A 13,753-nucleotide genomic window follows, 5' to 3' on the forward strand; every position below is an offset into this window, starting at 1 on the left:
TGAGCTTTATTCCGTTATTGAAAAGCATATTGATCGACTATTGATCTGAAGTCTCGGGGGACGTGTCACCCTCGTGTCCTTGCTGTTTACAGCCTTGATTGTTGCTGCTTCTTAATGGTGTTCTTGTTTGCTTGAGACCTTTTTCTTCGACAATCTGAAGAACAAATTTTAGCACTGTGCAGTGTGCACTATGTGTATCTGCTTTGTTTCTATACATTTAACTTATTATAATAATAGACATGAAATCATTCAACATAATTTTTTGATCACTAGTAATGATCACTTGATCACTAGTAATTATCACTTCTGAGTTTTACTTTTGTCATTTTGTATCAAAGTAAAGGTTCTGTTCAACTTAAGGTTGAATGTTTTACAGCAGTGGTTCTTAACCTGTTTTACTGTAAAGGTCTTTGCACATACAGACGGAAATTTTCATATGCATTTATTCGTATTTGGCTCTCGTTTGTACGCTGTCTCTGAATTGTTACAAAGGCCACTCAAAATGCTTGACGGATGCGTTTTTTTATACTGGACGAAAATATTGGAGGCAGTGTGTAAATGTGATTGACACAAGGTCAGGACGTATTTATTTTTTAATGTGCGGAAATTTTGGACACAAATTTCGGACTCAATGTGAAATGGGCTTAAGGCTCCCCCCTTTTTGAAGCCCCCCACATTTACAATTTCTACCCAATATAATATTCCAGAGAGATTGGCATGACTTGAAAGTTGTATGTACATTTGAAAAGTAACGAAACATGATTTTTTGCCTCATTCTAATGCATGATATTATGTCTTATTTTAAACCATTCAAGTTGCCTTGAGGCCCCCTTGAAAAGCTTCCTGATTGAGAAACATGTACATTACAGTAAAATGTTTTTATAATAATATGTCCTTCATTCCTTTCCAGTTTGCACCAGCAGTTTGCCACCTACAAAGAGCAGGTGAGGCAGATTGGGCAGGAGCCCCAGCAGAGGCAGCCGAGCCAACACAAGGATGACGCCCCCACCTGTGGCATCTGCCACAAGACCAAGTTTGCTAATGGCTGCGGTAACCTGTGCTCCTACTGCCAGACGAAGTTCTGTGCCCGGTGCGGGGGAAGAGTCTCTCTGCGTTCCAATAATGTAAGTATCGCCTGTATACAATCAGCACTCCACTTCCTTGACCTGTGTCCATCTGATTCCCAGACATTTAAGTAGGGCAAGGAGAGAAAAGCTAGCCGGTCTCAGATCATTGAGTGCATGTGAGAAAGGTTAATTGGGCATTAGTCAGAGGAAATGACGCTGCTTGTCAGCGGGGGGTCGCCATACACACACTCTGGGATGCTCGGGTCGGTGCTGAGTCTCCACAGGGGTGACGTACCATGCAAAGGGGAGCACCTGAACTGGTGGCCCACCTCCTGGAGAGTGATATTTACCTTTACTTTCTATTCTCTCTACTGAGTCCAGAGAGCTAATTAGTGTTCAGTCATTATGAGTGCAGTGTGGGGAGTCAACAGAAGGAGAGAATGAGCTCACAAACACTGGTGCTAGATTAGGAGGTGAGGTCATTGAGCCAGAAATGGGGTAAATGTAATTAATATAAAACACATATTTAGTGAATTAATGTATTACACATGGTCATTGAGAGTAAATATGTAACGTTTTAAGCTACAGATACTGTTTATATTATATATCATTTTACAAATTTAAACCTTTTTCTAAATTGAAATTTATTTTAAAAAATGTGTTTGAAATGGATGAAAAAATTAGAAGCACAGAATATTGAATTGAAAAAATGATTCTGAAACCCCTCCCCCCTGAAGTAACTGGCGTGAAAGCAAATAATACTAAAATGTACGAATGACATCATATGAATTTGAGCTTACTAGCCAATATTAACCACTTCGAAAAATATTTACGGTATGTTTTTGCCATGAGATTGTATGGCATTGTTCCCTTTGTGTTATTCCACAGAGCTTACAACTTTTTCTATATTTTCTACAACTTTTGACCCGTGCTTACAGAGAGAGAAAGCGAGAGAAAGTCACAATACCGTAAGATGAACCACATTAAAGATGATTTTGACTGGTAGTGCTTTTTCAACAGATATCACAATAATATCGGTATCAATTGTCAAAAATCGAATATTGCGACAGCCCATAGATAATGGAGATGTAATGGAGATGATCAGAGATGACGTATTTTTATAGGCTAAACCGGAAGTAAGTGGTTTCCTCGACCGAAACCCTAAGCATTCTTCCCATAGACTTTTGGAAGATCAAGCTAAAAATTAAGCTCTGTTGTTAACAAAGGTTTATGAGGTTTACACGTTTTGTCTTTCAAGATAATTGTCTAACAAGATGCAATAAACAGACTACACTTAAGGTTGCTCGATAACAACGTCGCCACCACCAAGCCTCTAATAACTCTTTCAAACTTTATTGAAAATATGTTCCCTGGTAATTAATTACTCCGTGAATGAATCCGCATCTATGTTTTAGATTTGTGCATTTTTTATGAGCTTTATATGCGTGGTGACGTCTAACGTCCTCGGCAAAGGAAGTAGTTGCTTTTAGCAACTTGTTAGCAACGGCCGTTTTTAAGACACAATAAGGCTCACTAGCAGGTTAAAATCTTTGTGTTTTATGACATAGCATAAAACGTAAAAATATTTAGAGGCTTTATTAAAGGTTTTTAACTCGCTTCCGGGTTTTGCATACAAAAATACGTCTCTTGATTGAGGATAGGTGTTTCCCTCAGGTTAGTTTCACAGAAATGAGCAGATGTTGTTCATCTGAGCCCTTTGGCGTGTTCTATTAATGAGAGTGGCACACTTGATAATGGAGTTGCTGGATGCCTATAGGTTAAACATAGAGCTATACCGACTCAATCTGGTGGACTGGAAACAGTATACCTAACAGCAATGAAATGCATTTAATAGCTCCATTGTTTGAGTAGCCTGAGACCAGTCTAAAGTGAACAGACCTGAATTCTTTAGTGCACCTGTTGAGAAAATCACAACATCTCATTTCATTCCATTTCCTGATGTTGCATTACAGAAGTTGGCCATTTTTGATATGATTTTGCTATCGGATACATATTGTGAAGATCATTGTTAGTTCTTCTGTAATATGAAAATCTCCATCTTTTGTCTACTCATGCTCATGAGTCATCATGACTTACAGTACCCTTACTTATTTTTTGCTTATATCCTATATATATCTATATGATTTGCTAACAGTATTATCTTATAACAACCATTTGGAGAAAAATTACTGTTGACATAGAGGACAATATGTCAAGAAGCAAACAAAAAAATTGCACAGTGCATACGAAGTCTTTCTTTGTGCTTTTTGTTTGCATTGGACAGGTGTGTCTGTAATTATAGTAACATTTTTGTGTCTGTGTGTATTCTTAGTGTGGTGACTCAGAAGAAATAAGACCTACTAAGTGGAGTCTAATGTTCTCGGTTTCAGCGATCCATTAGCTACCTTTATTTCCACTGAGAATTGTTCAGTAAAACACAAGCTGCACCTCCCTGCTTTGCCCTGTGGGTGGCAACATACCTGCAGATTTACACCACCATATGGTGCAGGTGCATAGTCATACAGGCGTGATCTGTCCTTAAAGATGAGCGAGAGAATATAATTTTTTTTTATTGGACACTAACTGGGCGATCTTTGTTGTTCTTAATACCTTTGTGAGCACTTCTGTTATTTGTCCTTGTGTTGTTTGCATATATTCCAATGTGCATCTAAATAGCTTCATGTTTTTCTTATCTGACGATAATTTCATAAGTCTCTCTCTCTCTCTTGGTGTTCTTCTTCACCACCTACCCATCCACCATACTTTTCTGTGTCCTGCTGTGCTGCCCTGTGATGCTGGAGAAGAAGGAGGACAAAGTGGTTAGCATTTTCTATTCTCTTAATGTCACTGAAGTGTGAACCCTGATGGGAAACTGTTGTTTAACTCACTTCTCTCATATTCACATCTCTCGTCTGAGAATGAGCTGTTCTCCCGAGTGCAAAATGATCGGTCTATAAAGAGCTCACTTATGTGTGTGTTTTTGGGCTTATTAGTTAATCATTTAATTTTGTTCCCATGTTGTGTTTCGTTGTTCTGTTATTTATTAATTCATTGTTCGTTGAACTGTTGTGTTTGTCAGTTTATGTGAAAATTAATTGTCGGAATTTCACATGTCTTTGTGAACTTTTTCTCACATGATCACAAAAAGAAAAACGACTTGTGTAGTTGAACGTCCAGTATATTCTTGCTCATGTAATGGTAAGAATCCTCTTTCTTTCAATATTTTTTGGGGGATGATTTTCTGAGAAGAAAAAATAGATTTGTATGGGTTTAAATGACAGGCTTAGTAAGTAATGAATAAATACTGCAGAAATCTACAGTAGTGCATATTTTTCTGGCTTTTGATGAAACTAGTAACTTGGTATTAGCACCTATTGTGTCATTGCCCCTGTATGACATATTGCTTTATTGCCCTCTGAGCTCTCTGTAAGTCGCTTTGGATAAAAGCATCTGCTAAATGACTAAATGTAAATGTAATGACATAATTTAGATTTTGGGTGAATTCTTTTTGTAAGACAAGAAAAAAAGAGATTTACTTCAAGTCACATGATTCTCTGAGAGCGAAATTAGCTTTTATTATATTATGCAATATCACAGTATGCAATTAGCTTATTTTGCAATTTGCTATAAGTATCTTTCTTGTTTTAAAGATATTTCTCCTGGAAAGCCAGAAAAAGTATTTAGAAACAGATTTTATTTTATATGATATGATGTGCAAGTGATCATACTTTCAAACCTTGGTACATGAGATTCTCAAGTTCGCTGCATATCTATGGTCTTCATGTCTAACCTAGTAGCAGTTTAAACTATTGACTGTTTGCACACTTTTTCTTAGTAGGCTAACCCATAATACATACACAAATCAGTGTCCTTGGGGGCTTAGTAAGATAGGGCCCAAGAATACAGTAAATATACAGTGCAGGTTGTAACAGAAGCACTGTAATATATGTGCACTCTCTGATTCTCCCAGGAGCTTCATTGGTTGAACAGAACAGCGCCATACATTTCAGCACTGCAAAGAGATCCCTGTAAATGCAATTCAGAGCTCATTATCCCAGCGATTATCAGGCTTCTTGGTTTTCTGTGTTGCTCTTCTTTCACCAAGCGAAGTTTCTATCTGCTGTTTTTGAATTCAGATTCTTTTCCCTGGGCGGTACACTTGCATTTCGATCTCTTGTTCTCCGTCTGTGTTTCTTTCCAAAGATCCATTTCAGACTACGGTTAACCGTGCTGGGCTTTTGCGCTGTGCATTTTTTTACACCAGAATTTCTGTTACGGGAAGAAATATGTGATGTGTCATTCCACCTCCCACCCCACTAAAGCGACAACGTGAAATGATTAGTATCGATCTTGCTGCTCTTCCTTTGCATCCGGATGTTTCATTGACTGGCACTCTAGGCCCGTTTCTCTCTGTGAGATGTCTGTCTTTCTTAACGGGACTTTTTGTAGTGAATATACAAGACACAGATCTGGTTTGAAGAGACTCGGAAATCAGCTTAGGTCTTCTGGAAGAAATAATGTGACGCACATATACACAAATAGCCAGAGGCACCATGGGAAGCGTGAAGACGCTTTATTCATAGATCTCGTCAGTCTGCTTAATTTACAGAAGGTCCAGTGTTTGGAGAGGGAGTGGAGCTAAACTTATCACACTATTGATCTGCCGACGCCTTGTCAAGCGAGAGATATATGCCTCGGTGACGGAAGGGTGAGAGTTGGTTTTGTAACATCAGCAGGGAGCTGTAATATATTATTTACACTATCGATCCGGTATTTAACAATTGGAACAGTCTGTGTACGATGGACAGGTGAATGAGCGTTTCGCGAGAAGGCCGGTGGGTGACCGTCTCCGGGCGCTGATGTACTAGCTCATTAGATGAAATGGACAGTAATGTCTTTTGCGGCAGTCTTTCATCCTTATCCAGGATTTATAACATGCTGAATTATGGGTCCAGCTCTGCCTGTTGCCGCCCCAATTCATCAAGCTGTCAGAGGTGGAAGCGTAAACCACGTTCTCATTCTTCCCTCCACTCACACAACTCAAGCACTTCATTTATCCACCCTGTTTGCGTGGACCAGACACAGGGCGGAAGACCCTGCCTGTCTGCGTCTCTCCGAGTGATGGAAATGAAATGATATCACGAGATGGAGGAAGGGGCGGAGTTTGGCGATGAATAACGGACCTTAGGTGCAAGAAAGCAGAATGAGATGATGAGTTGTTGTTAAGTTGCAAACATACAGGAGTTGTTTCAGGATTTGTTATTTTGAGGGTATTGAGACGTATCTGTTTCTCTAAACAGCAGTTATTGTTTGATCTGAAGTTAAAATCAGTCGCGACATACTTTAGAGAGATGATGGAAAGAATGTGATGTTTTCAGGGCCCATATTTGACCCTGGATCAGAAAACGAGTCATAAGCAGCACAGGAACATCAAAAATATGGGTCAAAATTATAGATTTTTCTTTTATGCCAAAGATCACCAGGATATCAAGTAAAGACCATGTTCCATGAAGATATTTTGTAAATGTCCTACCCCAAATATATAAAAAAACTTTGTGCGTGGATGGCCTGCTACAGTTCCTCTAATTACATTAGATTTTTTGCACCCTCAGATTCCAGAGTTTTAAACGGCTGTATCTCTGCCAGATATTGTTCTATCCTAACAAACCATACACCAAAAGAAAGCTTGTTTATTCAGCTTTCATGTGATCCATGAAAATTGTCCCAAAAGACTGGTTCTGTCACCCAGGGTCACATATATCCTACATATATCCGCTGGCTCACAGGCACCAGGGCCTTTACTGATCATTAGCAGATGGTAATTAGTTTGATAATGAGCCCATCATTGGGATTGCAGGAGTTTGATGAGTATACTGCAAGGGGTGAGACTGGCCCTCTATACTGCGCTTCTTTACTTCTGCTTCTGTCACCCTGAATGAAGCATGAAGCCAGAAGTTTGGCTGATATGGCTTGCTTTATGGTCACAGTTAAAAACAGATTTGTCTAATGAAAAATGTTTCAATGTTTGACAATTTTTTTTTTCATTATCTTATTTTAATGGGCTGTATTATCTCTGTTGAGGTGGTCTGGTTTCCAGTAACATTTCTTTTGTATTTTGTATGAATTTTCTAGATAACAAGATTACACACTTAAATGTAATTTTTGACTTGTTGTTACTACAAGCGATAGTTTTGCTGTCATTATAAATATTGACCTTCGTATTGGACCATAAAGCATTAAACTGAGCTAATTCAGGCCTATGACATTTTAATATCCAACTTCAATTGCATATTTAAGTGCCCTTCAAGGGCAAGGACAGTTCTTGGAAAAATCTCTATGTTAGAGATAACATTTGTGTTAAATAAACAGATTTTTTTAAAGTGGAATAGCCTGTGAAGGCTATTACCGTCTGTCAACACAGTCAGATTTCCTCAACCAGTTTGTCTAGATTAAAACCGCAACCTCATAATGTCTTGTTGTCTGTAGATGATCTGTGACCTGATTGAAAATCAAATGTTGTGGGTTGTGGGTTGTGGATAGGGGTTGGTATCAGAGGGTTGTAACCAGTGTGAGGAGGGTCGGATCAGTGCCTGACAGCAGAGGATTCTGCTGTTGATTTAGTTACGATTAGTTTGGATCTCAGCCAGCCGTGTTCAATCACAATAGATTGCTTTTTCATTGAAAGTGACCTGCCCCTCTTGACCTCTCTGTACTATACATAACACTGCCACCTCTGAATATGCACCAATCATCCTTACAACGTTTACAGCCAGCAGTCTCTCTTTCTTTTTGCCTCACATGAAAGTAAAATAATTTCTTGAATCACTGATAGAGACAAATCTCATTTCACTGGTGTTTCAAATGTAGAAGCAAAAGACCCAGTTGTAAAATCCTCTGTTGTCTGTCTGGAATCTCAAATTGGATACACATAATTGTCACTCCTAATCTAAGTCTGCTGACTTTATTTGGCTTTTCATATACTGGTTTTGAGGAAGAAGTCTGGAGAATGCAGAGGAATGAATTAGCAAATTTGTGTAAAAGGAGCTACACTCCTATTTCTGGAAAAAGTTTATTTTTGCATTTATTTGCATAAACTTTAAGCAAAGCAACAGTAATATTTGTACAAGTATTTAGGAAAACTAAAAAAATATGGGATAACCTCAACTTTCATCACAGTTTTCATGTGTCTTGTCATGCTGTCAGTCTTTCACATTGCTTTAGGATGACTTTGTCACTCCTTAAGGTTTAATTTTGTTGAAATTCAACAGGCACTGGACTGGAGTGGACACAATACATCTAGAAATGCTGATTAAATGAAAAAATCTTGTATTGTTTTCCTTAATTTTTATTCATAATATGTTATTTATATTTATAACATATAACAGCATAAGAGCAATTTATTAGGGCATGTCGCAAGGCGGATCTAAACCCGCATCATCCATGTGCGCACTTAAGCTCCATTGTTATTTTAATGAATCTGCCAAAAGTCTCACCAACTCTCAAGTTATTGGTTTGGATCGTTTTCATCCACCACTGAGCAAGGTTCATTTCCCCTCTACAAAAATAGAAATCTGTAGGAAATGTTTTGGAATGAAGCCTTTCTAGTGTACTGGAACTAATGTCCCTTCAAGAAAAAGTTGTACTACTTATTCAAAGTTTGGATGGGGGAATAATCCAAAATATATTGGTTAGATCAGACAGAGAAAATATGAAAGTGAGAAGTAAATGGAAAGTAGGACAGGACAGGTGGTACATGTGAACATTTAGTTTTCCGACTATAAGGCTGAGTGTGTTTGTCTGGCATGGGCATGTGCACCAGAAGGCTGTGTGTGTACGTAAGCTTATACGTGTTTGTGTATATGTGTGTGTTTGCTTGTGTGTGTGTAAGATCATTTGTTTGGCCTTGCATCTGCGGGATCAACGGTGCCGTAGTCTTTGCTCAGTTATGCGGTGAGCTGGGGAATTTTTTTAACATATACCCATTGGTGCTGGGCGGCTGCCTGGATAAATATAGAAGTGTTGATGCGTGTCTCTCCCTCGCTCACTCTCTCTCCTCTCACAACCTCCCAAGCTTTTAATCAAAAGCAATCTGGAGGAGGAAAGTGGAAAAAAGGAGAAAATATTTAGAATGTGCCAAGGTCTTTGTGTTCCTCGCTCCTGATTCTCCTACTGAAGACGGCAGCAGGCAGGCTATCTGTGGATGTGGAGGAGGGTTATGAAGGATAGCATCACTAATGCTTGCATGTAGCAGGGCCCGACCCTACATGTTTTTCCCCACAGTGACCACGGTTAATGCGTACGTGCTGTCGGCATGTGATTACAACCCACGGCCTTTACAAATTTAAAGTCACAACCTCTGTTTCAACAACAGCGACCATCTGTCAGCTAGCATTACTAGCTTGTGTGAATTGTTTTCCACATTAATCCCTGCGAGCACAACAGTTTTGTTTCTGTCTACACAATTTCGTCTTTTGGTTTCTATTTTTTCAAGTTCACACCTCCTCCTGCCTACATTATCTGTTTTGTCTGTCAGACCTGAGTCATATATCACAGGCTTGCAACATCTCTGTGAGATTAGCTTGTTTAAGAGCACCTCGGGTTTTATTTTTAATGATGAAGAAAACCTCCTTCCTGGATGAATAAGAGAAATTTAGCTGACATTTTGGACGTCTAGGGATAGTCCACGAAAAAGAAACTTTGGGCAAAAATGGCTCTTCTATGACATCATGAAGGACCTTTTTTTGTTAAGAGTGTTAAGAGTCACTAAAACAATTATTAAAAATAATTAGAAACCGGTTTTACTCAGCATCATGTGAAAAGTTATATCTGATGTGAATTCAGAACACAAAAGGGTCATTGAATTGAATTGAATTTGTTAACATATATAAAAAAATACTAAGAAATTACATTAGTAATAATAATTATTATAATATTCATTATATTATCTTTGATCTTTTTAAATAATATATTATCATTTTTTTTGTATAAAAGTTACACAGGTTTAGAAGGAAGTGAGGGTGACTATATGACGTTCAGTTTTATTTTGGAGTGAACAACTTCTGTCATTGTATTATTAGATTAGATTAGATTCAACTTTATTGTCATTACACATATACAGGTACAGTGTAACGAAATGTAGTTTAGGTCTAACCAGAAGTGCAATTAGCAAGTGCAGATATACAGTGTGAATAAATACAGAATACAATATTAGGAAAATAATTTACGATGGGCATGTACTATGAAAATATGACAATCGGTATGTACTATGAACAATATATACAGAAGGCTATATACTGTGAACATTAATGTACAGGAGGTTATGAACAGATAACAATATAGACTATACAATAGTGCAAGTGACTTGAGTGTGCATTAGTTACAGACATTAGCTATTAAAGTTACAGTGCAGTAGATGAGTTAATGTGGTTATTAAAGGTACGGTGCAATACATGAGTAGATGCAGATATACAGTTACAGTGCAGTAGATGAGTTAATGCAGTTATTAAAGTTACAGTGCAGTAGATGAGTTAATGTGGTTATTAAAGGTACGGTGCAATACATGAGTAGATGCAGATATACAGTCACAGTGCAGTAGATGAGTTAAAGCAGTTATTGAAGTTATAGTGCAATAGATGAGTAGATGCAGTTAGTTATGCGATAGATGCAATAGATGAGTTACAGTGCAGTAGGTGAGTTAGTGCAGTTATTAAAGTTACAGTGCAGTAGATGAGTTAATGCAGTTATGAAAGTAGTCCATTAGTGCAAATGAGCATTCAGTGTAATGTTCCTGGTGTGCAAGTGAGCAGTATAGAGTGCAAATGATGCGTGTAAACAGTCCGGTAGAGCAGATACATGAAGTACTGGTATGTACAGTTCCGTCATGCATGGCAGCCCTGTAGTGCAATGTAAACATTGTAATAGCAGCATTAAGTTAAAGTTATGAGAGGTAGTGAAATCAGTGGGGAGCAGAGTTCAATAATGAAACAGCTCTGGGAAAAAATTATAGAAACCAAGTAACTTGTAATATATCTTTTGTATGGCTATAGTAATTTGTATGTATTTCTGGACAGGTAATGTGGGTATGTAACCAGTGCCGACGGCAACAGGATATGCTCACTAAATCAGGAGATTGGTTTTCCAGCCAAGGGCCCAAGCCTGGAGAGCTGGGGTCAGCGGTAAGTGAACCAGCCATGTGTGGAGACCCAGCTGGGGTGAAGAAGGTGCGCTCTCGGTCTCAGAACCCCCTCGGCTCTTCCGTTTCCACTGCCCATGACACCCAACGTCCTGCCCCGACGGACCCCAGCAAACGCCACTCTACTGGAGCGACCGATACATCACGCTCACGCAGTGAGCCTCCACAAGATAGGTACTCTTCAGCGCATTAGTAAAATTACAGTGAAATGCTTTTAACGTTGATTTTTAAAGTGAACTTTACAGACAAAAAACAACTAAAATTTATATTTTTTATTCATTTGTTTAATGGTTTTAACCATAACCTAAAAAATGTTGTTACTATAGTATAAAAATTGTTACCATAAAGTAACCATTACTGTAATAAAATCATATTTTTGCCAATTTGATTGTTTCCTAGAAAAAAGCCACCAGCACCCTCTGACCAGAACGGCAAGTCAGGTCCAAGAGGTGAAAGGCGGCGAGGCCTATCCAAACTTCAATCCCAGGCCTCCGAAGACAGGGATCCTGGAGAAAACCGAAGGGAAAGTCGGAGACTGGTAAAGGCCCGATCTCAGGAGCACGGTGATGCTGACAAGGGAAGGGCTGAGCCCAGGAGAACTGAAGGGGAACAGAGGACGCCCAGGGAAAAATGCAGGAGTGACCCAAATGCTCTAAATCACCCGTCTAAGCTCCGACCGGCGGAGTCTGAAGGACGTCTTCAGCCTAAGGCAAGGGAAGCAGGGGAGATGGGGCAGGAGAACAGGGGTGCACGAAAATGGTCGGATGGGCGCCAGGCCTCGCTGGATAGCCAGCAACAGGCCTACGTGCCAGAGAGGACCGTGGGGGGTATAGGTATGCAGGGCACACCTGCCGTGCAGGGTCCTCCCTCTAAAATGAACCACACCCCTCAGCCGCCTGCTCCGGGCTTCCGGGTTGGCCCTGCCATGCCTGCCTGTCCGCCAGAGCTCAGGGAGCCCCAGGAATGGGACAGAAAGTTGCAGCCGAGTCACTTGGACCCCGGCTCGGCTGCGCTGTTGCGCAAATCGAAGCGGCAGAAAGCCGAGAGCATGCTGCGCAATGATTCACTCAGCTCAGACCAATCAGAGTCTCTACGACCACCCCCGCCCCGCCCCTACAAGAGCAAACGGGGCGGTAACAAGAGGCAAATGTCCGTCAGCAGCTCAGAGGAAGAAGGCGGTTCCACGCCAGAGTACACCAGCTGTGAGGATGTGGAGATTGAGAGCATAAGCGAGCGAGGGGGCTCAGGTATATATCTCACAGTTACTTTATGCTCTAATGACTATGTGTTTTACATCAACTCTTACCTCATCAGTAGAGGTTTTACACATCTGTGTTTGGTAAAAATCTTTATCCTTTATCAATAAAGTGAAATTATTGTTGATTCTTGAAACAAAGACAAATTATTTAATTGTATTGGCGTTAACGCAATGCAACCGAGAATACACTACAACATACATATGAAAGAGAAACAAAGCAAAAAACTGTACAGAACATTATGACGATACAAATTATAACAATGATCATCTACATGTTTGTTTAATTTAAAGAAGAAATTATGTATAATTGTCAATACATTTTTTTTACTAATGAGTTAGATAATATTCGTAGTGTTTATGAACAAATAATATTAGAAAATGGATGATGCCATTTGCTTGCATAACTTCTTTTAAAAGCTAAGAATCTCTTAATTTTCTTATGATTTTCTTATTTCGATATTATTACCCGTACACAGAAATTACAAGGTACTGTCATAACACTGAGGTCAAAACAGCAGTTTAACATTACAGTTTAACATAAATATATGAAAATGTGTACTGTTCTTATTTATTTGCAATATACAGATATATCGGAATTAATGATATAAGCTCAAAATTTACTTGAGCTAAATGTACAGTAAAACATTGATGCTACATGAAAATAAATACTCAAGAGTAAAAACAATAAAAAGGTCGGACGAAACCAAAATTTGTTACACTCTCTATTCATATAAATATGAAATATATACATATATTTACAAAGTATGAATTATTCTGGACGAGTTGATCAAACCGGTAAGAAGCTAGGTTTGTGTGTTTGTGTGGCATTAAGCTGTTAGCCTGGCAAAGTGACTGAAGACAGACTTAAAAGGTCAGTGTATTAACACAAGCCAGGGGTAAAATGTAAACATTGTAGGGTGAACAGGAGAGACAGCGTTAGAGAGAAGGAATGAGAGACTGAAGAGAGGAAAGGAGATTAGGAGGAGTGTAAGCAGTACAAAAGCTCACTCTTATCAGAGGAACAGCAGCTGATCAGCTTCAACAATCTCACCTGAATCTTCTTTCTAAAGGACAGATTACCAGTAAGTGATTCATTGTATTACTCACCGGTTAATAATATTAATGGCAATCCTAAACATTATAGGAAATGATAAAAGCAAATTTGTGGGTTGGTGTTGATGGTGGTGTACTGGATGGAGATGTATGGTTATCTAGAACAAAAACACCAAGTACAAA

At 39.1% G+C, this 13,753-nt stretch overlaps 1 protein-coding gene across 12 annotated transcripts in view; it reads left to right on the forward strand.

Moving 5' to 3' along the window:
- The window catches only part of rims1b (regulating synaptic membrane exocytosis 1b), a 57,949-nt gene that overhangs the window by 18,242 nt on the left and 25,954 nt on the right, over positions 1-13,753 (forward strand). For 11 of the 12 annotated variants that reach the window (XM_056761331.1, XM_056761340.1, XM_056761341.1 and 8 more), the window contains exons 3-6: positions 911-1,124; positions 3,872-3,886; positions 11,138-11,433; positions 11,659-12,506. In XM_056761331.1, coding sequence (XP_056617309.1) covers positions 911-1,124; positions 3,872-3,886; positions 11,138-11,433; positions 11,659-12,506 — 1,373 coding nt within the window. The remainder of the gene's footprint in view (positions 1-910; positions 1,125-3,871; positions 3,887-11,137; positions 11,434-11,658; positions 12,507-13,753) is intronic. The other variant, XM_056761332.1, reaches the window with a different exon arrangement.

The sequence above is a fragment of the Triplophysa dalaica genome, chromosome 11 (genome assembly GCF_015846415.1).
Source record: "Triplophysa dalaica isolate WHDGS20190420 chromosome 11, ASM1584641v1, whole genome shotgun sequence".
NCBI lineage: Eukaryota > Metazoa > Chordata > Actinopteri > Cypriniformes > Nemacheilidae > Triplophysa > Triplophysa dalaica.